The 25,247-nt window shown below is 35.4% G+C and overlaps 1 protein-coding gene across 1 annotated transcript in view; it reads left to right on the top strand.

The window, feature by feature from the left end:
• Positions 1–25,247, top strand: part of wwc1 (WW and C2 domain containing 1) — a 47,700-nt gene that overhangs the window by 13,957 nt on the left and 8,496 nt on the right. Inside the window, exons 4-19 of the mRNA XM_073824635.1 lie at positions 2,343–2,419; positions 2,641–2,720; positions 8,425–8,554; positions 11,669–11,815; positions 11,995–12,065; positions 13,988–14,230; positions 16,071–16,160; positions 17,723–18,249; positions 20,176–20,293; positions 20,377–20,544; positions 21,050–21,242; positions 21,352–21,492; positions 22,101–22,165; positions 24,629–24,776; positions 24,881–25,045; positions 25,154–25,246. Coding sequence (XP_073680736.1) covers positions 2,343–2,419; positions 2,641–2,720; positions 8,425–8,554; positions 11,669–11,815; positions 11,995–12,065; positions 13,988–14,230; positions 16,071–16,160; positions 17,723–18,249; positions 20,176–20,293; positions 20,377–20,544; positions 21,050–21,242; positions 21,352–21,492; positions 22,101–22,165; positions 24,629–24,776; positions 24,881–25,045; positions 25,154–25,246 — 2,456 coding nt within the window. The remainder of the gene's footprint in view (positions 1–2,342; positions 2,420–2,640; positions 2,721–8,424; positions 8,555–11,668; positions 11,816–11,994; positions 12,066–13,987; positions 14,231–16,070; positions 16,161–17,722; positions 18,250–20,175; positions 20,294–20,376; positions 20,545–21,049; positions 21,243–21,351; positions 21,493–22,100; positions 22,166–24,628; positions 24,777–24,880; positions 25,046–25,153; position 25,247) is intronic.

Below are 25,247 nucleotides of genomic sequence, written 5' to 3'. Positions count from 1 at the left end.
GGGATAAAACAGGCTATAAACAAGTTTGTGTATTAAGGAATTAGTTTGGCTAAAACTGTTCAACATGTTTAGAATTATTCTCGTTTCACATTGTTAAAAAATTTGTCACGCACTATAAATCAACAGTGTGAAAAAAAAATATTATAAATGTTGACAAATCATAAGGAGTTTTCAAGTTTTCATCCAGTTTTTGCAATGTTTTGAATATTCGTAAAAAAAAACTTTGCAAAATTTGCCGTTTCCAGTCTGTTTCCATCCAACTGGAATTTTGCCAATAAAATTGTGTAGATGATGACGTAATCCCGGAAAAACTGAATTCCCTTCCCTCCACAACAAATCCTTTAAATTTAACGGTAGAACACAACTGAGAACAAAACAAGAATGAAAACAAAGGCTAACAAGCCAAATCGAATTAATGTAAAATTTTGTACTTTTTGTAAAAAAGAATACATTTTAACTTGCAACGTACTAAAGAAACATCAAATTAACATATGTATATTTTAAAGGTAACTCGTCTTTTTCTTTCCATAGGCCTATATAAAATAATTTTAGATATAATCTAATAATATGAATAGGATTTAATGCGCTTTTGAACTACAGAGAAACGGTGCCTTAAAGTGAGCAACACCACGAACACAGACTCTGCCTATTGGCTAATTCTGTCATGTGACACCACATTTCTTTGCGTTAAAACCCCTTTTCTCAAAAAAAAAAAAAAAATGTTTTTGCGACATTTAAACTATCAATATAGAATTTATGCACTAAAGTTAAATGAAAAAAACATTTGACGACACTTGAGAGTTTTTATCGATAAATGGCATTTCCACCAACTAAATTTTGAAGCGCTAAATATTTTTTTGCAAAAAATCCTTGAATGAAAACCTGGCTATTTAGAAATCTCCAAAAAGGCATATTTTTTGTTTCAATTTATCTATAGACCAATTCATAGTAAACATCACAGTTATGACACTTGCAGCTGTGTGGTAGAAGTGAAGTGCCAGAATCGGAATGCAAATGTTTTTTTTTTTTTAGAAAACTGTCATCATAGATGTAATTGGAAATTAAACACAGATGTTTAAATGGACAGGCTATGGATGAAAACTGCTGATTACGCTACTTTTAAAGCATAAATTTAATTTAAACAATATGTCTGCATAATATTTTTCGTGTATGTTGTTTGTAGGGGACGCATTGTATTAGCCCTACAGTTACAGAATAATATTTAAATCTGTTACTATTAACATTTTACATAACATTTAATTATTTTATCTTACAATTCTGAAGTTTATATTTTCTAGTTAGGACTTCATAACTCAACAATAGTGAGTTTGTCAATTCTCAGGGGAAAAAGCCAGAGCCAAGGGGAAAAGAGAGACAATTCTTATCAGAATTGTGAGATTTAATCTCGGAACTGCAAGAATAAAGTCAGAATTTTTAAATATAAACTCAAATTGACCTTTTTTATTCTTTTATTTCATTGTTCCGTAGACTGCCACAAAACCGTAATTTTCTGCAACCAAATAAGCTCCGCCCACAAAAAACGTCATCACTGTTTGCAAACTCTGAATTGGTCTATAGTCAATATTTGATATATTTCATAGTAGTAATGTTTATTTAACAAATACATAATACATCTGTTTATCTTCCCTGCTGTAAAAAAAACAGCTAAAACTAGCCTAGGCTGGTTGGCTGGTCTTAGCTGGTTTAAGCTGGAAGTAGCTGGTTTTAGCTGGTCTACCAGTCTAATCAGGCTGGTTTTAGCTGGTCATCCAGGTTGGTTTTTGCTGGTCATAGCTTTTAGAGGGGTTTTGGCCACTTTCCCAGCCAGGCCAGGCTGGTCTTAGCTGGTCAGGCTGGGAGACCACCAGCTAAAACCAGCTACTTCCAGCTTAAACCAGCTATGACCAGCCAACCAGCCTAGGCTGGTTTTAGCTGTTGTTTTCAGCAGGGTTAACTTGTATATTTATATTTTTCACTGTTTATGTCAAGTTATAGTCTGAGAACATTGTCACAATTTTGATAACGTAAAGAGAAAAGTGAAGATTAAAACATGTTTTGTCCCATGTCTTAAGAATAAAAAAAAACTGAGCGGCATGCTTAATTGATTAGGTTACAATCCTGAATTCATTTTGAAATATTTGTGCAGCCAGTGACCTGGCAATGACCTCACTCTTAAAACATCTTTTGCAAGCAGTTTTTTTGATTTGAAATAAAACTATTATAATGAATGTAGATTTATGACACAATCTGTAGCATTATTATAAATCACTATGGAATTCCAGAGCCATGCCGAGTGGTTTTACAGATAAGATAAAGCCTTTGAACTCTTATCTTTCCTACAGTAAATTCCAGATCCTCATCAAGCAGTAAATATGACCCTGAAATCCTCAAAGCGGAGATTGTTACAGCAAAAAGCCGGGTAAGAAGCTCTTCCACTTAACATGAAGCCCTTGATTATTTGCAGTGAATGCTCTCTTGTTTATATAAGACACAAATTGGGTGTAATCTTTGCGTTATCATGGGCTTCGGATGTGATGACAAAAAATAAGATTACACTTAAAGCCAAAAATGTCTTGTAATTACACAAGTATTTAATTCATACACCTGCTCACTTTCTCTCTGTTGCTGTCTTTTGTTCAGGTAAATAAGCTGAAGAGAGATTTGGCCTGTATGAGGCAAGAACTCCTTTATAAGGAGCAAGGCTTTGAGACATTGAAAGAGTAAGTGTAACCTGACCTCATTGCATGATCACATTCCAGACAACTGATCGCTTCCTTGTTTAAACCTACTCCAATTTAAAATCACCTCATCTTTGTGCAAGACAAAACATATCATCTTATCTCTTGGCATTTTATAAGCCCGTTGGCACTTTATTGTGGTGGAGGAATTTCACATTTGGTCTGTCTGTGGTTGTAAAAGTTAATATTTTTGCAAATTGTTTTAGAACGTTGTGTAACTCAGTATGAAAGTATTCATATTTCATATTATGTCATATCAAGGTTGATGGATTGTCCTAACAGCTGGTCGTCTGTTCCAATGAGTCTTAAATGGTGTTTCTTACATTTTTTTTCTGATTTTGATTTGATAGGATACATTTCAGTCAGAATGAATTTTGTTACATATCAACAAATGCTGTAAAATTTACAGGGTGGTGTTATAGACCAGTGTTATGTAAACTTCCTATGGGCCTCAGCATATCTTAAAAGTAAAAAAATAATAAAATAAAATAAAATTGTAAAACGTCAGGAATCACAAAATAAATCATGGTTACGTAATTCAATATACAGTAGTCAACATTTGAAGTAGATCAAAAAAAATTGTCCTAGGACAAGAATGGGTATTGTTTTGATTTTAGGTTTCAAGTTTTGATCCACTTCAAATGGTGACTGCTGTATTACAATACAATATATGAATAATATATGAATAAATAATAAAAAAGTTTTTAATCAAGCAGTTTTGTCATAATTATGGCAGAAATAACAAAAATGTCTTTGGGATACTCTTTGGGGGATAAAGTACAAAAGCTTTGAGAACCAATATTTTAAACTGATTCAAACTCATCTTTTTGAAGTCCATTAAAAGTACCAAGTCATTCATTTTAGGATCGGACTACACTGCTCTTGCTGTAAGTTTTGATTTAGTAAACAAGAACGAGTAAGTAGGGGTCATTGATTTTATTGTATGTTTTTGATTCACTAAGAAGAACCGGTATATATGAGACAGCTGTTTGTGAATCAGACTACGCTGGTGGCTTTGTATGTTTGTTTTTGCGTGTAATCGACAGACACTTCTTCCCTTAATTCACGATACACTGTCTTGTTTATTTTGAGGTTTTAAGAGTTGCTATCATGGTCATTCAAAAGAAGATCGCAATTAATTGGAAAATGATTTTGTTCTGGGCTGCTGACGGCATGGAAAACAGTACTATAATGCAAATAATACAAATTTTACTTGCTAATTTCTATACTCTTAAAAATAAAGTTTTTTATTGCCATTGATAGTTCCATGAACCTTGAACATCCATGGAACCTTTCAAATGCAGAAAAGGTTCTTATAGATTTTTAAGATGTTCTTCAAAATAGTTCTTTTTAGAACTGTTCACTGAAAGGTTCTTTGGGGAACCAAAATTGGTACTTCTATGGCATTACTGCAAAAACACTCTTTTGGAACCTTTATTTTTAAGAGTGTACTTATTCTTTAGATTTCTAAGATGTACTTCAAAATGGTTATTTTAAGAACTGTTCACTTTTACATAGAGATCACTTTCAAACCAAGCTGCTTTCTGCTGGTCAATTAACGGCATGAGTTAAAACTGAATCTCTGAACCTTTATTTGGAAATTGTTCACCTCACACAAAATTTCAGCCCCAGAAATCCAGAAAAAATAACCTTGTCAAGCCTAAATAATATCGAATAGAATCACTAGTCGACCCTTCCGATCACCCCTGCTTCATATCAGGAGCTTAAAAATATGCAGTCTTTGTGCGCCGTTTTTCCACCTGTAATTGCTCAAGGTATTTTTCCCGCAGGGCTGTTTCAGGAAGCCGTTGACATAAAGCTTTGGATTGGGTTCTTTTTGTATGTGAAAGGGCGTCGAGATGCTGGGCTGATTCCTGTTGACTGCCTCTCTCTCGTTCTCTTGCCCAGTGGAATGTGGACTAACCTGTTACTCAGGTCTGCACATGACTTACCGATGACTCGCTTTACATGCCCACTTCTGCTAAACAGACCCCCCCCCCCCTCCTCCTCCCGTATTCTTGCCTCTAGTGAAGCTTGTCATTCCAGAAAATCGCAAACAAAGCATTTAACAGAGGTGTATATGAAAGTTTCTCTGTAATTGCATTCTATGGGACCTCATGCCTCACTCAGGTGACTGCGTGCCGGGCGCCTAGCCTGCGGGTTAGCAAACATTTCATAGACAAACTTTTGCTTGGAGTGAATCCTTGTATTCTTTTGCTATTCTTGATGACTCATATTACTGCTATGGTGGTTAGGTAGTAGACATAATTGCTCTGGGTATCAGTTGGCTTCAAATATGGAGAAGCATTTTAGGACAGTTCTCAAACAGAGATACTTTGGTAGTCATGCATGTGACTGACAGCCAGTTCCAGCACTTAGCAAGTTTGTTAGGAGTCTGATTTGTTTTTGAGAATTGGTTCTTTCATATGATTTGTTCCAATGAACCAGGTCTAAGGGAGAACAAATAATCAAAATAAAACTGGAATTACGAGTAGTGTTGTTTTTGGCGGCCGATTTTAATTTTAGTTTTAGTCTAGTCTTTGTGTGAAGCTGGCATTTTAGTTTTTATTAGTTTTAGTCACGTTCATACTCTTTTTAGTCTAGTCAAGTTTTAGTTGACTAAAAGTCTGAGCATTTTAGTCTTATTTTAGTCAGAATTACCCATGACTATTTTCGTCTAGTTTTAGTCGACGAAAACTGATTACATTTTAGTCTAGTTTTAGTCAATGAAAATTGTATTTTAGTCTATTTTTAGTAATGCAGTTTTATTTAGCCCAGTCAATATAGTAAAAGTACCTAGTAGTCTAGACAAATCCAACGTTTTCTTTTAGCCAAACCCATTTCAAACAAGGCATTTCAAATCTTATATTATTGTTACCTTATAAGCTCAAGAATACATCCATTCCAGACATGGAAGATGCTCTAATTTGAAATTACAACATTTATTTTACCTACCAAACATGTTAGAAGTACAGACACATAAACTGAAATAAAATAAATAAAAACAATAAATAAAATAAAATAAATAAAATAGCATCACATGACAAAAAAAAACAAACATTCAAGTTTAACAAACGTGACTGCTTCATATTCTGATTCAAACAACACGAACCCCTTGCACAGGTTTCAAGTGTCATTCACTTCTTTATTAAGAATAAATCATAATACGAATAAATATGTACATGTAGTTTTGTACATGTTCATTTTGTAGTAATTCCCGCTTCAAAAGCACTTCTAATTAATAATAATATTAGTCAGTTTAACAATATTCTTAATTTACTTTGATCATCTATGGCTACACAAATCATGCTTGTACTTTTATAAGTTTATTTACAGATTAATTAATTTGTGTAAGTAAAATATTTCTAATGGTTTTCGTAGCACAAATTGATTCATTTTATGAAACTGTCCAAAAATCGCTTTGACATCTGGGACGCAAAAGAAACGTTTTCCACCTTTGACCACAAGATGTCATTAGTGTACAACGTGTTGAAAAGCTTCAAGTAATGAAGCTTTTTATGATACAATTGAGGGGAACGCTTTGGTGCTTCGAAAAGCTTCATTTTCCCATCACTACTAAAAAGTAGGAAAAAATGTATGAGTCGTTTCTTCTTTTTCTCCCAAAGATGAACCACAGCTGACCAGCAATCAGTCCCTTTCTCTGTGTCAGAGGTAACTTTGTTTGTAGTCGTCTTCTAGATACTGCCACGAGTGTGGCTTGAGGGAGTGACGTCGCCTGCGGTTTAGGCTAGAAATGATACAGCTCTGGCTACTGAGCATGCGCACATCAATCTAACGAAAGTTGTATTTATATGCGAAAATAAATATTTTTGATATTTTTGGAGCTTTGGTGTTGCCGACTTTACACTTTATTTTGTACTTGTTGCTTTTTAGTCGAGCACCCATTTGAGACTGATGTTAGTGCTTTTGTTTAATTTTTCTTCATTATAGTCATCGTCACATGACCAGCATTTTCGTTTCGTTTCGTCCCGTTTTCGTCATGTGATAAAGGTTCGTTGACGACGATATTTAGTCATAATTTTCGTTGACGAAAGCAACACTAATTACGAGTAGTAGTAGTGGTATTTTAAGTGCTTTTTTTGTTTTACAGTGAAATTTTGTTTTATGTTTTCATTTAGTTATAATAATAATCAAAACAAGCAGCAATAACGGGGCCAAGCACAAAGAAGGATCAATGAGCAATTAAAGACGTATTTAAGATTTTAAACAGAGTCTGAAAGTCTGAAAAACCAAGTACAGTCACCATTAATATGATGAAGATTTATCACTGTCGACCAGTAGGTGTTGCTGTTGTGAGATTGATGTGGTGTGGTCTGTGGGAGGTGACAAAGGTACACACAAAGTTTGATGTCATGATGTCAAAGCTTTGCAGAGATAATGCCTCAGAGTCATTTTGGCATCAAGCCTAAAATTTGTAGTGGTACTGTACGAAAGCGGTTTCATCTACATGAACATGAAATCCATAACTTTTTGTCATGATGATCTGATTTGATTTTGGTGAAAATCGGACGAACGGTCTAGAACAAGTTCGCAAAAGTATGTTTTCAACATAAATCATTATGGCGGACAGGAAATTCGGCCAACTATGGTAAAGTTGGTATCTATGTTGTCGGCATGACTCAAGGAATATTTTGAGACCATTACAATAGGTTAATGCAATCAATAGTTATTAGCATTTTTGGAAATTCCATAATTAATGATTAATAAATGGCTTATTACTCAAATCAAATTGATTTGGTGTGATCAATGTAATGTGACAATGGCACATAGAAAATGTGTTGTAAATATGTCAAAGCTTTGCAGAGATAAAGCCCCAAATGCACTTTAGCATCTTTCCAGCAAATTCGTTGATGCGTTAAATGAAAACTGTTTCATATTTTGACACAAAATCCATAACTTTTAGCTTCGAGTCAAATTTGGTGGGAATCGGACCAACACTCTAGGAGGAGTTCAAAAAAGTAGGTTTTCAACATTAATCAAAATGGCGGACAATTTTGGCATAATTGGTATCAATGTTTTTTTGACCCAAGGAATATATTGATATCACTTTCAATTCAATAAGCCATTTTGATCTGAAGTAATTAGCATTTTTACAAAGTTCATTATAACTTTATAACTGCCCCAAAAGTATTTGAGTACTGTCAGGGCATGGTGCCGAAGGCACATACCGAGTTTTGTAATGATACATCAATGCGTTCATAAAATATAGCATTTTTTGACTAAATTCAAAATGGCCAACGGTCAAAATGGCTGACATGGGAAAATGTGGTATCGTTCAACTTGGCATGCCCCTCTAAATCTAACAAGACCAGTTACCGAACCATTCAGTAGTTTTAAGCAAAAAAAAAGTGTATCTCCTGACCACTAGATGGCAAATTTTGCCAACTTTCCCGCAAGTGGTTCTATGGGCTGCCATAGACTCGAGAGCAGAAGAAGAAGAAGAAGAAGAAGAATGCCAATGAATACAATAGGTGCCTTTGCACCTTCGGTGCTTGGCCCCTAATAATCAGTATTAAAAAAATAAGTCACTGATTCCAAACAAAGTGTCCTTCAGAGTTAAATGAATTCTGACTATGAATCATTAAAAGAAACTGGTTCAAAAAGAATAATTGGATTGATTCATTATTGCAAATTGACTTTTTTGTTTTACTTTGACTTTCATCAGAATTGATCACAAAGTGTCCAGTGCCTCGCATGGCTACAAACTGCATGAAGCCCAGGCCATCCTGAAGGAGGTGAAGACCATTAAAGATGCCATCAGCTCTGGGGAGAAGGAGAAACAGGAGCTCATGCAGGTAAAAATGAAGCTTGATCTCTTTGGATCTTAATTCAGTTCTCAATACATTTCCTGAGCTAATGACACCCTGAATGAAGTGTTTGAACATTGACTAGGTCACAAAAGGTCAAAGCGTTACACCTTCACAGTGTTCTGGGAACACATTCCTGCATTCTTTCATCATTAGGATGTTGTGGAGAAATTTTTGTCTCAGTTCCAAGTGTACATATACTCATAGTCAGGCCGGTGATACTCCATAATGGCTAAGTACACACTAGAGAAGTAGACAAACTAATCTATCCAAATAAAAACCGCAGTGAAGTGCTCTACTCGCTGTGTAAGTATAGCCAATAATATAGCCAATCTTGTCATAATAAGCTAATGTGTTTGAGCAGATAGGAGTGGCTGAGAGAGGTGGGGCTTTTCACTAAAGACAACAATCACAAATACATACTTTTACCACCATTATTTGCCTCTTACCTCCACAAAAATGTGAATAAATATTTGATATCATACAGCAGATAGAGCATATAGAAGCAGGACACTCAAACTTTGTGAACCATAGCACTTCCTCACGCTTTAAACAATTTATTTATTTGACACCCATTCATATCTGACTTTTGTTGTTGATGTGTGACTTAAGCATAAGAAACATTAAAAATATCTTACCCAAACTTTTGAACATAAATAAACATACTGTATGTACTACCTGTTAACTTGAATTTTAACACTGATTTTTTTTCATGGCATCATAACAGTCAATTTCAAAAATAAAAAAGTTGTTAAATATCTCCTATTTGACAAATTCACAAAAATGTACAATTCATATACATGTGACATATGCCTATTTTATACCCCTTTATCCTATATTTATCCAAGAATTTATGCTCGAAAATTAAAAGAGGATAGAATACAACTCAGTCCAAAATGTACACCACATTATGTGTTTCAGTAAAGGAACTGATAAAAACATGAGTGAGTTTATTATTTGCTTCTAATGATAATTCATGTAATGTGACATGGGTTAATGTAAGGATCCGTTTGTTTTTGCGCGATCCGGGTATTTGCACTAGCGTTGCGGAGTGTGAAGTTTCCTTGTTTGCATAATGTTTTGTTAACCTACTGCTTTTGAATGTAGGCCTAAAGAAAATATTTGGTTATGTACTGTTTGCGTCCTTACCATAATGTACAAATCAGGTTTTACTGGAAGCTTAAATTTCGTCAAGTTTGCTGGTGTGTTGTTTATGTAATTGGACTCATGGCTTGTAGTAACGCAAACTTAAAGAAGCCAGTGAAGACAAAGTGTTTTTCCTCACTTTTGGCCTCCCCTATCAAAATTCAACCTTCTTTAAAAAAATTATATAGACTTCCTAGTTCATATATATATATATATATATATATATATTATGTATATATTTTACAGGATAGATTTAAATTTCTTCTAAATGTTTTTGTCAATGAATTTTTAAATTGTGAAAGCATACAAAAGTTTGGGATTGGTCAGATTTGTTTGTGTTTTTGAAAGAAGTCCCTTATGCTTGCCAAGGCTGCATTTATTCGAAAATACAGTATAATTGTAATATTGTCAAATATTAAAAGAATAGTTCACTTCTACAACAAAAATTTACAGATAATGTACTCATCCCGTTGTCATCCAAGATGTTCATGTTTTTCTTTTTTCAGTCAAAAAGAAGTTATGTTTTTTGAGGAAAACATTTCAGGATTTCTCTCCATATAATGGAGTTCTATGGTGCCCCTGAGTTTAAATTTTCAAAATGCTGTTTAAATGCAGTTTCAAAGGGCTCTAAATGATCCCAGCCAAGGAGGAATGGTCTTATCTAGTCAAATTGACGATTGTAGGTAATTGAAGTTGGAGAAGAAAATGAGATTCAATGAGTTTTTCAACATACTCTTAACTGTCGTGAACCAGAAGACGAGTGTTTGAGGTTAAAAGGTATATAAAGTGTAATTTTATTTTGAAAATAACCGATCGTTTCGCTAGATAAGACCCTTCTTCCTCGGGCTGGGATCGTTTAGAGCCCTTTGAAGCTGCATTTAAACTGCATTTTGGAAGTTCAAACTCGGGGGCACCATAGAAGTCCACTATATGGAGAGGAATCCTGAAATGTTTTCCTCAAAAAACATAATTTCGTTACGACTGAAGAAAGAAAGATATGAGCATCTTGGATGACAAGGGGGGTGAGTACATTATCTGTAAATTTTTGTTCTGGAAGTAAACTCCTTGAATATAGTTTAATTCATAATAGCTTTAATCTATTTAAAAAAAAATTGATGGCAAAGCAAAATTTTTTTAGTAGCCATTACAGTCTTTAATGTCACATGGTCTTTCAGAAATCATTCTGATATCCTGATTTTTACTGTCATTTCTTATTATTATCAATGTTGAAAACAGTGCTGCTTGATATTTTTATAGAAACCTAGATTCATTTTTTAGAAATCTTTGATGAATAGAAAGGTAATCGCTTAAAAACGTAAAACAACAACAACAAAAAAAACTTACTGACCTCAAACTTTTGACATTTGGCAGATGGAGTCTTCCCAAATGTCACTATAGTGTTTAAGCTTTCAGAGAGCAGCTTTTCTCTTCTCAAGTGAGCCTAAGCTGACCTCATTTTTCTTTGGGTATTATTCCCTTTTGTCTTTCTTTTCCTTCGTCGTCTTTTATTTATTTATTTATTTCCAACTTTTTCCTCGCACTGTTCGACGAGCATATGGAGAGGCGGGCAGTGCTAAATAATGCATGCCCCCCGCTGCAGCTGGCAGACTTCTTCAATCATGCGTGTGCTTGCCCGTTACGTGCACACTCATAGCTTTGTGTTGCTTTCTTGCAAATAAACTCTAGTCCCTGTAGTCTCACTGCCTCTCTTTCCTCATCACTTAATAATCACACAGGTAACTTCAGTTCTAACACAGAAGGTGTCAGATGACTGAATTGTGCTTAAGCCCCTGTCAGCAGTTGTCATCTCAGAAATGTTCTGAATCTGCAATCGATATCTGTAAGAGAGCAGAAAATAGAAGTCAAAGATTTTCTGACCTTACTTAAAGGTGAAATACTGCACAAAGGGACAAAATCACAGTCTGACATCTGTTTTTTTTTGTGTGTTTCTTTCAGAAACTGGCTGTGCTGAAGGATGCTTTCCAGTTAGAATATGGCTCTCAGTCTGACCTGTGGGCCAGCAATCCGTCCTTGGCCAACTCAAACCTCTCTCTGCCCCGCCTCTACTCAGATGCCGAATCTCAAACAGACGTACCTGCTGAGGTGAGAGATGGCCTTCAGCGCTGGGTTTTACATGGTTGTAAATGCTGAATGACTTTAGTGTCTTAAAGTGGTTTCACAATGTGCATTTGTTGGGTAAAATGTCTTTTATCATTTCATAGAATAAAATTTTTTGACAGTTGTTTGACAATTTTATTTTATTTTATTTTTTTTTTATTTAGTTTGTATCAAACTCAAATAAACTGGCTGAGAAGGTACGACTGAGTCTGAAATATGAGGAGGCAAAAAGAAGGTATGTGTTTTTCCTGGGAATTTTCTACATTTTTAGTTTTTAACTAGTGGTCAATCAGGTTTTTTAATCTGTGATGCCAGTATTTGCAGAGCAGGACTAATGGTCGATGTGGGAAAAAATGTATATGTATCACCTAGGGCTGTGCAAATAAATAATTTCGATTTCAGCTTCAGCTTCAAATGATTATGAAAATACAATAATCAAGATAAAATTATTATTGCTCTGCCCCCTTTGTGCGCTTTCGCTCCTCCATAAAAGCCCAATTTCACATGCAAATCAGTAAAACATGTAACGTGACTTGCATAAAATGGGACGTGCTTGATTTATTAATGTTAACATGATGTTGTGTTTTTAAAAGCACGAAAGAAAATTTGCGCTGTTCTGTGTATGCGTTCAGAGACGGAACAGAACACGGACAAGTAAAGTGAACGTTTAGCTTAAGATGCATACCTAAATGGTCAAATACATTAAAACATATGTCAAAATGCAGCGTTTGGTGATACCTTTTTCAGTTATGTCTCAAATTAACATAAACAGTTGCGAAAGAGTGTGTATATTGGATCCGTGCAGCTCTTAAAGCGGCCACATGTAATATTCCTTCTGCCGTCTCTGTGCTTAATGTTAATCAAACAACAAAAGACAAAGACAAAATCACTCACTGCTCTTGACGGAGAAACTTTTGTAGTTTTAAATAATCGTGATTACAATATTTACCAAAATAATCGTGATTATGTTTTTTTTTGCCATAATAAAGCAGCCCTAGTATCACCCTGAGAACTGATGGTTAAAATCTAGGATCCAGAATGTAATATAAATCTGGAAATAAACTGAAAGTTTTAGAAAATTGTAAAACAAAGATATAATAAGGACATAAAAAGAAAGAAAAGAAAGTGTATGCATAAAATATTTAATTCCAAATTAGGAAAACGTCTCTTATGCTCACCAAGGCTGCATTTGTTTGATTGAAAATACAGTAAAAACAGTGAAATTGTAAAAGGTTACTTGTACAAACAATTTGTAATAACTATTTTGTATTTTAATATGTTCTGAAATGTATTCCTGTGATGGCAAAGCAGTATTGTCAGCAGCCGTTACTTCAGTGTTACTTTGTCCTTCAGAAACCATTCTAATATGCCGATTTGGTGCTCAAGAAACATTTATTATGGACCCTTTTCACAAACCTGTGATGACGCGTTTCAGTGGTCATCAGCATTATTAATCCTTGAAAGTTTTTTATATTTACATTTTTAAAATAATGTATGTACATTTATAACACTATATTTTGTATTATATCACCTTTTCATCAAGTTACAAAAAAATAGTTAAAGCTAATGCAAGAGTGTTTGCTGATATCTGATACAAGAGTCTGATTGCTGATATCTCTCTCTCTTAGTTTTTTTCCTTTTATTAAAAGTTTTTCTTTTGCTATTTGAGCAAACGGGAATGCAAAAAAATATATTTGTGGTACTCTCCCATTCACTGCTCTTTTGGATTTTACCCAACTATGACGACTTCTGCTGCTGAGAAACCTGGAAATGTGAGAAAGGTCCATTAGAATCAAAATTGAATTTGAAAGATTTTGTGGAAAACATGACCTTCATTGTATGTAAACAATAATTAACTGCTTCTATTTAGCATGACCATGGCTAAATAAAAAGTGACAGTATAGACATTTATCATGTTAGAAAATGTCATGGTTTCCACAAAAAGTCTAAGCAGAAAAGTCTGGTTTCAGCATTGACAATAATGACAACCAATAATTGAGCACCAAATCACAATATTAGAATGATTTTTGCAAGGATCATGTGAAAGTGGCTGCGAAAATTCAGCTTTGCCATCACAGAAATTGCTACTGTTTTATTGTATAAATGTATAAATGCTTAACTTTCTTTACATTTCCTTATTCATTTTGCTGTCATCAGAATTGCAAATATTGAAGTCCAGATTGCCAAGCTGGATAGCGAGGCATGGCCAGGCCTTCTAGACCCGGAGAGAGATCGCCTGATCCTCATCAACGAGAAGGAAGAGCTGCTGAAGGAACTGCAGTATGTAACGCCGTGCAAGCGTGCACCCAGCGAAGCAGAGAAGATCGAGTCGGAAAAGAAACGACTCGAGAAGGACCTCCAAGCTGCTCGGGACAACCAGAGCAAAGCACTGACTGAGAGGTAAGATCGATATTCGGGCCAGCAGAGTTCAGTGTATTTGGCTCTGGTAGGTTTTGTTTTTCAGTCGTGTGACGGAACCATAAAATCTCAATGGGACGTTCTGTTTTTAAGTATTTCTTTAGGTTTAAATAAATAAGCAAACACATAAATAAAATCCTTATCCACCCATTGCAAATTATTGTATAAGTCATGGAAAACTCTTGTAAATTTATTAGCCAGAACTAGGATTGCCTATGGCAGAATTAGATACTACAATCTTTTAATTTAGATCTTTTGATCTTTAACCACCAGGCTGCACAATCCACTTAATATACTGCAGAAACAAATGTCTGACCCAATGTTTTTTCCCTTTCCCTGACAGCATGTTGGAGCAGTTTACCTAAAGCTTAGAGATCTAACTGTGAAAGCCTCTTTTAGAAATGTTCACTAAAGGCTTGACATGCAGAGACCACACTCACAAGAATATTTTGCATTATGCAAAATGACCAGCGCAGCAGTCACTTTGTCCCTCATTTACTTTACTGCAGGTCCCATCCATCATAACTGCGCAATTTGTTTTTGTAAATCTACAGCTAAAATGGCAGAAGTTGAACATCATGTATGCAAATGATTTATAAAAGTCTACTAGCTTGCTGCTTGTGGTTTGCAGCGAGTCTTGCACTCTTAGAAAAGGCACCTGTGTTTTGAGATCAGGTATCCTAGGTGAGAGAACCAATTATTTATTTTTTTTTTTTTTTTGCTTGTCTCACTATCTTTTAGTCTCTCTCTTTCTGTTGGTCTTATTCTCACTCGTTCTCTCTCAGTTATTTGAACAGGGTCCTTGTTTTCTACTCCAGATACTGTATCCCGTTTAGCTTGGCGTTCTGTGCTCTTCCTGTAACCTGAGCTGCACAAATGCTGGATCTGGGTTGAACACAATGGGTGCCTTCTTCAGCGCTGCCGTTTAATAACAAACCAGCATCATTTTATTAGACCCACAGGAAGAATATAGAGAAGTAAATGGAGTCCAATGGAATTGTGCAAGATATGATGAAGTGAAGTTATTATTTACTTATTGTATGAAAATTTGTATTATACAGTCAAACCAAAATTTATTCGGACACCTTCAACATTTCTCATATTATCAGAGTTATTACTATTCGCTATAGTTTAGAAAATGGTAATAAAATATGACAAGAACTCAGAGTTAAACTGTGTCAGAACAAATTCATCTTGATAATCACAAATGAATTATAGTCAAAATCTAAATTTATTCAGACACTTTCAAGATTTCTTATATAATCACAGTTTATTCACTATAGTTTAGAATGTGGTAATATTTGACAAGAACTCAAGAGTTAAACTGTCAGAAGAAATTCATCTTGATAATGTCAGAGAACTTTGATAGAAAGGAATGTAAAAATGGTCAGGTCAAAGTGTCAAATCAAATTTTTGGTCCCAATTTTTTTAATCAGTTTTACTGGTAGTCCACTGTATCAAGAATTTTTGGGTATAATATGTCACAGTTTACTTTATTTTGCTATCCTCACTTACAAGAATGAATTATAGTGCCCTGCACCCACTACTAAAAAATATCAAAAATTATATTTGGTATCTGAAATCTGAATATTTTTTGGTTTGACTCTATGTATAATATTATTTAATATTTAAAAAAAGACATGTTGATGGCTTAGAAAGGTCATTTCACTTTTCTTTTTTTAAATTATTTTCCAAATTAAAACTGTTAACTGCTTGAAAAGCGTATGTCTGCTTCTCTAGTTAAAAAGATGCTTGGTCCGTTCCAATTCCTAACCTCAATAATGAGCAATTGTCTCAAAGTTTCTTCTGTTGCTTTGTTTAGGTTAAAGCTGCACTATAGAAGAAACAAACTAGTGAAGGAGCTAGAAGAGACGGTGAGGTTGGCGTCTTCCCTGCACACCCAGCTTAAAAGGTATTGTCCAACCCTGGCAATTAATTAAAATAGACATTACAAATGACTCTCATAATATTGAAAATATGTTTACTTTTTCTGTCTGTTGTCTAAGCGGGGTGTACCAGTGTTAATTATTCTATACGATAAACTGGTAATTAGATTCATATTAATGCAGCTATTGTCAATAAACAATAAACTGCTTTTATTAAAAAGTGAAATTGTACATTATAGTTTTATACATATGTGACCCTGGACCACAAAACTAGTCTTAAAGTAGCATTGGTATATTTGTAGCAATAGCCAAAAATACTTTGTATGGGTCAAAATTATTGATTTTTCGGTAACACTTTACAATAAGGTTCATTAGTTAAACATTAGTTAATGTATTAACTAATGTGAACTAACCATATGCAGTACATTTGTTACTGTATTTACTAATTTATTTAACGTTTATTAATGTTAGTTAACAAAAATACAGTTGTTCATTGTTTGTTCATGTTAGTTCACACTGCAATTATGTATTAGTAAATGTTGACATTAACATTAACAAAGATTAATAAATGCTGTTAATAAGTGCAGTTCATTATTAGTTCATGTTAACTAATGTGGTTAACTAATGTTAACTAAAGAACCTTATTGTAGAGTATTACCGATTTTTCTTTAATGCCAAAAATCATTAAGATATTTTGTAAATTTCCTACTGTAAAATTTATCAAAACAAAATTTTTGAGTAGTAATATGCATTGCTAAGAACTTCATTTTGACAACTGGAAAATGTGATTTTCTCAATATTTATTTTTTTGCACCCTCAGATTCCAGATTTTCAAATAGTTGTGTCTAGGCCAGATATTTTCCTATCCTAACAAACCATACATCAATGGAAAGCTAATTTATCAGCTTTCGGTTGATATGTAAATCTCAGTATCAAAGAATTTACCCCTATGACTGGTTTTGTGGTCCAGGGTCACATATAATAACTATTTGTAGTATTATAGAATAATTGAATTTACTTACTCTCATGTCATTTTAAACCCATAAGACTTTTAATATATTTTAAGAGAAGGTATTTTCATTATTATAAAACATAATTGTAACATTCAAATTTTTTAATATTCAAACACACACTCACACACAGATTTATATTAGAAGGAAGGGGAAACTACATGTCATAAGAATTCTTCGTGGCTATATATGATGTAATGTCTTTGCAATAAGAATGCTGAAACTTATCCAAAGAATCAGACGATGCAACCGAACGCTCTTGGTAGCTTAGTAACAATAGCTTTACGTTCACTTTTTTTTTGGACTAATGCCTAATTCATCTTCAGCGTCTAGTTAAGGCACATCAAAGGCATGTTGCATGGAGAAACAGTCCCTTGTGTGTCTAATGAGCCTTCCATGCCTTAATTAGCATGTTTGCTTTAAAGCAGAATGCATTTGATGTTAAGACTTGAAATAGGGTACAGAGAGGCGATATGGGGAGGGAGAAAGAAGCGTGAACCGGAGCTGCTTTCTGATTAACTTCCCTGCTTTCCTTCTATTCCTTCTGCTGTCTCTTTCCATCGACGTCAAAATTCCAGTCTGTCAGCCAGCACGCTGTCATGTTCCTCAGGCAGCAGCCGTGGATCGTTGACTTCCAGCCGAGGATCCCTGGCCAACTCCAGCTTGGGCTCCACTTCCTCTCTCAGTTTCACAGACATCTACCTGGAGCAGCCCGAACTGGGCGATCCTGACTTCCAGAACAAACTGGACTCTATTTTGCAGGAGGGAAGCACCTCTGGCTACAGGCCCTCCAGCTCTATTACCACCATCCATGAGAACGAGGTCTCGTCTTCCTCCAGGCAAGTCGGCAGTGGGACGGGAGTGGGCCAGAGAACCCAAGTACTGCGGCTGTCGGAGACACCTCACTCCATGAGCTCCCTGTCCCCGCGTTCCTCACTGTCGTCCCTCTCTCCTCCTTGCTCGCCCCTTGTTACCGATGCTTCCTTCTTGTCGGGAGAGGCCTTCTCTGGTCCGGCCTCACAGTTGGATTTAGATCTGCAAACCAGGCTAATGGAACTACGGTTAGAAGAGGACCACCAACAAGGTGCAGTAGAGTCTTTGAAAGGTACATTGCTCTTCCCTTGAGCTTCATAGCTTAACTCATTAAAGGATTACTCCACTTTCCGAATAAAATTTTCTTAATAATTTACTCACCCCCATATCATCCAAGATATTCATGTCTTTCTTTCTTCAGATGAAAAGAAATTTAGTTTTTTTGAGGAAAACATTCCAGGATTATTCTCTACATAGTGGATTTTAATGGTGCTGACAGATTGAAGGTTTCAATGCAGCTTCAAAGAACTCTACACGATCCCAGCCGAGGAATAAGGGTCTTATCTAGCGAAATTAACATTTATTTACTTTCTTGTCTAGCGTTGCGATGTGCGTGCATACTCTGTGCACTCTGCTTCAGGACAGTTGGTATGTTGCAGGTATGTTGAAAAACTCCAATCTCATTTTTTCCTTCAACTTCAAAATTACCCCATATCGCTGTATTACCTTTTTCTTGTAAAGGGCATTTGACCTTCTTTGCACATTCACTTTGTAAACACTGGGTCGGTACTTCTTCAGCAATATAGGATGATTTTGAAGTTGGAGGAGAAAATGAGATGGGAGTTTTTCGACATACCCTAACTCTATTGACCCAGAATGAGTTCATGCAGAGCTAGACAAGACAAGCATTTGAGGTTAAAAAGTATATAAATTTCTTTTTTTTCCTTATTTTTATTTTTCAAGAAAATAACCGTTTGTCTTGCTAGATAAGACCCTTACACTGCAAAAAATGCTTTTTTTTGTCTTGTTTCCAGCCAAAATAGCTAAAAATTCTTAAATCAAGAAGGATTTTCTAGACTAATAAAAATTATTGTCTTGTTTTCAGAAAAAACTACTCAAAATTAGTTGCATTTTTGCTTGAAACAAGCAAAATAATCTGCCAATGGGGTAAGAAAAATAATCTTGTTTTCTGTTTAAAATAAGATTTTTTTGTTTACCCCATTGGCAGATTATTTTGCTTGTTCTAAGCAAAAACTTAATTTTGACTGAGAAAATAATTTTTACTTTAGAAAATACTTTTTGATTTAAGAATTTTTTGATAATTTGGCTGGAAACAAGACATTCTTTGCAATGTATTCCTCAGCTGGGATCATGTAAACCCTTTTGAAGCTGCATTGAAACTGCATTTTAAACCTTCAATCCGTTGAGCACCATTGTAGTCCACTATATGAAGAAAAATCTTGGAATGTTTTCCTCAAAAACCTTAATTTCTTTTCGTCCAAAGAAAGAAAGTAATGAACATCTTGGATAATATTGGGATGAATTTTTATTTTGCAAATGGAGTAATTCTTTAAGCCATCATGGACATTTGTATTACTGATAAATGTCTTTTAATTCTTGCCATGGTAAAGGTTAATTTTTATAGGTAGGTTAACTAAACGATTTATCGACTGTTTAAATAATCGTCAGGTTAATCATAAAAATAATGATTAGGTAAGTCGACTATGATTGTTATATAATGTTTAGAATTCAGCACTAAAAGATTAATAGCTGAAGTTACTGCTATTTTTTATTGGTATGTTAACTAGAGGATTATTTGACTCATAAGAAAACAATCAGTAGAGTAGGGGTTTAGTGTTTTACCAAATATGAAAAACTGGAATTGTAAAAATTAAAATTTTTATTCAGTTTGAACTTCTTTTGAAAATGGTATAAAGATTTGTTTATTATATAGAAAAAAGATCACATGAAACCTAAATGAATAAAAAGAGTACATTTCTAAGAAATTTTCCTTTTTCGTGGTAACTTTATTTGTCATCCGCAATCCAGAATTCCATCTGAAACTAGAGAAACCCTCTGAATGTCTAGTACGATAGGGTAGATTTACAGCTCACTCCCAACTAGCCCAGCAGGTGAACTCGCTCGAGATCAGGAACCTAACACCCATCCAGAGTGACGTGGTGTCACATTTCTACTCACCCCTTTTCTGTGCCTGCAGATGCTGTTACGCAAACGAGGATGTCTGGGCCTGGATCGAAGAAGGCGGGAGTAACGTCAGCAGTGTCTGACGAATCAGTAGCAGGCGATAGCGGCGTATACGAGCCCTCAGAAAAAAGGTAGGCCTCTAGAGTTTATTATAAGTGACTTTTTAATCCCAGACCCTGATTTGATAGTAAAATGGTGCTGTTCATTCCCACAGGTCGGGGCTTCCTGTCGAGCAACAGCTGGGTTATGATGACGTGAGCTCGGCAAGCAGTGCTCAGTTAAAACTCGGCCTGAAGTATGAAGCGAAAGACAAGAGGTTCACAGTGTTTGTAATGCAGCTCTCCAACTATAGCGCACTCTCCCTGCCAGCCAACCAGAACATGTGAGGATTGCACTCTCTCAGCCAGCTTCATTTAAAGTTGATGGAGACATTAATTTTAATCAGCAGGATGTAATTTTGATGAAGCATCTCTGCTAGGGAAATGTGCTAGGTTTTACAAATGGAATTAACCCATTCGATAGTGTGCAGTCATTCTCAAATGATTCTAGATCAATCCATAAACATAATTAAATGTGACCGAGAGTTAATGATTCTTGTGTACATATCAGACAGATATTCTGTTAAGGCTTTATGTGTAATATTTACAATTTAGCAATTATAATGCTCCTTCACTTTTGCTGAAAAATATTTAGGTGCCTTGAGAATCATTTTGGAATTGAATCTCAACTCCTTGAATTTACATTTTGAATCATTTGATTCCTAAACCCAAAGTTGTTTTTTCCCCTCACTAATTTTTTGAAATGTTAAAACCCTTCTAGTTGAGAACCACTGATATATGATCTCTGATACGAAAGTTTGAATTCTATTCGTTTTTAATCTATTGCAGATATGTCCGTGTTGTGGTACTGCCGTGCTCAGAGCCCGTTCGCTGCCTGTTCCGCACCCACGGGGCTCTACCGCAGGAACCCTTAGAGTTCAAGGAAGCGTTTAGCCTGCAGATGTCCTCCGCTGCTCTCAGACAAAAGACCCTACGCATTGATGTCTGTAGCACACGCAAGTCTGGTCGAGAGGACTGTCTAGTAAGTGTCTGATTTGAGAAAAAAAGATTGATGATGTCTAAATGCAGTCATATAATGCTATGTGAATATAGGCTTGAGGTATTCAGTTCTCGTCTTTTTCTCTTCAAAGGCTAGTGCGCAGATCAGTTTGGCTGATGAGGAGTATTCAGAGGAGTGGTGTACCAAGTGGTACAACCTCCTCAACTGCACATACATGCCAGAAATGGATGGAAAGCACAAGGCAACAGAAGTCTCTGTTCAGCAAGAGCTGGTAAAACAAACACACACACACATGCACACAATCCTCAACTCATTTTACTTCATCACAGCCAAATGCCTTACTAATATTTCTTGGAATTTGGTCTTTCTAAACTGCTAAGCTTATTGAGGAACAAGGAGCCTTCATTAAAATTACATTCGTTTCTTTCATCATTCAGATGAAGAAATGGATTCTTTCTTGCCCAAACAGTCCTTGTTGGTCTCTAATACTGTACTGTTGATGATAAAATTACAGCGAATTAGTTGCTTCGCTTCTTATCAGCTGTTTCGAATTTACAAACAGCTTGTTCTCTTAAGATGTGTCTCAATTTGTGTTACTTTCGGAAAATTAATATTTAGTTTGGTTTTAATTGTTGAATGCAGTGAAGAAGGTCAAGACCTCAGAGATGGGTCAGACCGAACTCACCATTTTAAAATCCACCTTTCATTCTAATACTTTTAAAACAATTGTACCATATTAAAGTACCCTAAAAAAAGTGCCTCGTTTATGTTTAATCATTTACTGTTTTACAAAATAACTTACAATTAGGTAAAAAGGTCTAGTAAATGTCTGGTAAATTTCAGAAATGTGTTTTGATCTTCATCTCTATTTATTTGTAGATTTCAGCTCCTAGCACCTCAGAGAGCGCTGTCGCACGCCAGGAGAATGCTTCTCTGGAGGACTGGTACGTTACCTGCCACAACTTGTATAATAAGCTTTACTTCCCTTTAGCACAGCTGTCAACTTAACAATATGTCAGTGTGGGTCTGGGTTTCATATCACATCCAGTATCCCACCCAGCATCCACACGAACAATTAACAAGCTGTTTGGATCTCATATTCCATCTCTTTCTTTTCCAACCCCTATTTTCCAATTGAATGACCTCCTTTTTGCTGTCTCGCGGGAATTCATCACAGCGTGATGGCACACGATGACTCACTTTTCCTGATGTTTGATCTGCTCTGCCAAAATTACATTAGTAACGTAAACAGGATGAACAGCTAATCGGAGTGTAGCACATGAGCAATACTGAGCGGCATTCTTCTCTCATGCCATTTTCTGGACGCTTTTGAGCTTGCGTCTCGTAAATTAGTTCACCGTGCCGCATGTTGATTGGCTGAAGGGCAGTCTCATGATTATAACCAAAACTGCACTATAAGACTTGATTGTTTCAGACAATGATTCAGCCACAACCATCTGTCATAGAACTTAAAAACAAGGACAGGAATGTGGCATGGCAGCATTTTTTGAGAGCATTTCCACCCTCAGTCACACTTGCTTCTGAAAGGTTGCAGACTAGTTAAGTAAAAGTGTTGCTCTTTTAGGAACATTACGGTTTGACTCAACCATGTCACAGCAATAACTTTCAGTTTAATTTGGAGCACTGTGGCTTTCAGTACATTCAGTTTGGAATGATGTCTAGAAAAAATATATAAATTAACTTTGATTATTGGTAATATTGGTACAAAATGATTACTGTATTTATAATGTATATATTTATTATTACTACATTAAAAATAAATACCAAAAATCTCTGTAAGATTTTCTTCATTAACTAAAAGAAAAAAAATGTTTAATTGCAGCTACTACATGCAGTAAAGGGATTTTTTAAAGACGAAATATCTCCCTTTGGAGTGGATTTTGAGATTTGTAACTTTGTAAATATTTTTTTTAGGAATTCGTGCAGTCTGGAGTTTCATCTAAGGCAAAATATTTCTCAATGTGAATTTAAGCTTGTTAAATACGCTATGTTGACCAATATACAAATGAGATCAAAAATTTACATCCCCCTTGCAGAATCTGCAAAATGTTAATTATATTACCAAAATAAGAGGGATCATACAAAATGCATGTTATTGTTTATTTAGTACTGACCTGAATAAAATATTTCACATTAAAGATGTTTACATATAGTCCACAAGAGAAAATAATAGTCAGAATTTATAAAAATGCTGTTTTCTTACCTGAATGATCCATGAATGATTTTTTTTTTTTTTTGTTGATAGATGTTCATGAGTCACAGTTAAACTTTTTCAGAAAAATCATTCATGTCCCACAAATTCTTTGGTCTTCCAGCACTTTTGTATATTTGAACCCTTTCTGACAATGAATGTATGATTTTGAGATCCATCTTTTCACCCTGAGGACAACTGAGAGACTATTATATATATGCTATAAATCTATATGCAACTATTACAGAAGGTTCAAACATTCACTGATGCTCCAGTAGGAAAAACCATGCATTTAGAGCTGGAGGTGAAAACTTTTGAACAGAATGGAGATACAGAAAATAGTTACATGTTTCCCAGAAGACAAAATAAGTTGAATTTACCCCAATCTTTAAATTCAGTTAAAGTTTTCACCCCCTAGCTCCGAATGCATGTTTTTTTCCTTCTTGAGCATATTTTGAACCTTGTGTAATAGTTGCATATGAGTCCCTCAGTTGGCCTCAGTGTAAAAAAGATGGATCTCAAAATATCCAGTCATTGTTTGAAAGGGTTCAAATACACAAAAATTCTGGAAAACCAAAGAATTTGTGAAATCTAAAGTACTTTTCTGTAGAACAGCAGGCAGTTTAACTGTTCAGGACAAACAAGGGACTCATGTAAACACAGTGTTTAGAATCAAGGGGATATAAATGTTTCAACAGGGTCATAAACAAAAACATGCATTTTGTATGATCCCTCTTATTTTGGTAAAATAATTAACATTTTGCAGATTCTGAAAGGGGGATGTAAACTTTTGACCTGACCTGTAAAGGTGCTTAGTTTGGAAGTGACCTCTGAGTAACTGGCTTTAACATTGCTGCACTATTCTTGCCCCCAAAGTGTTACTAATGTGAAAACTAAATGAATTAACAAAGTAATTACTTTGATTACTTGGACAAAACTAACTAGAATATTGATAGGAGTTTGGACACAACCATAAATACATGGATAAAATTAATAATAAACAATTTGTGGGTACTGATACGGATGGAAACTAAGAAGTAACACTGAAATTTAAATTAAAAGTAATAATGAAAACAACTTATGTACAATTAAAACTGACTGAAGCAAAACTGAAATTAAAAAACATGCATGAAAAAAATATTTTTTTGGAACCATAATAACCCTGGTGTGAAATGATGTATGTGTGACATAACAGCCCCACAGAGGCTTTGGAGGGTGACGTGTTTATGGATGAAGAAGGTAGTGATGGTGAGGAGGACGAGGAGTTCTACCCCGACGACTGCCAGTGGGAACAGGATGAAGAGCCAGTTAAACCTGGACCAACAGCTGTCATAACAGAAAAGGTGACAGTGATGGTTCATTTACATAGGACTTTCTCATTGCTTTTATAAGAGTTTTTAGTGCCTTTTCAATGAAACTTGCTGATATCCTCTCTTTCCCTTTTTAGGTGAATAAAGAGACAAGTGTTGACGGTCTCCCGCAATCTGTCTCTGTAGTTCGGCCCAAGGAGCGGCGACATGATGTCCATCAGCAAAACCCTTTTATGCGAGGAAACACCATCATCCGGTCCAAGACATTTTCCCCTGGACCTCAGAGCCAGTATATCTGCAGGGTGAGAACACAGATACACACCAAAATATAAGCACATATTGATACTAGCATTAAAGCTTAGTTTTTCTGCGACTTTTTTAACTGAAACCCACATTCATCAAATCACCAGATCAACCGCAGCGACAGCGACAGCTCCACCCTGTCTAAGAAATCTCCCTTCGTCCGGAACGCCTCCGAGAGACGCAGTGTTCGAATGAAGAAGG

Source organism: Garra rufa, chromosome 19 (genome assembly GCF_049309525.1).
Source record: "Garra rufa chromosome 19, GarRuf1.0, whole genome shotgun sequence".
NCBI classification, from domain to species: Eukaryota; Metazoa; Chordata; class Actinopteri; order Cypriniformes; family Cyprinidae; genus Garra; species Garra rufa.
The sequence above is the reverse complement of the archived record's forward strand: the minus strand, read 5'-3'. Positions and strand labels throughout refer to the sequence as shown.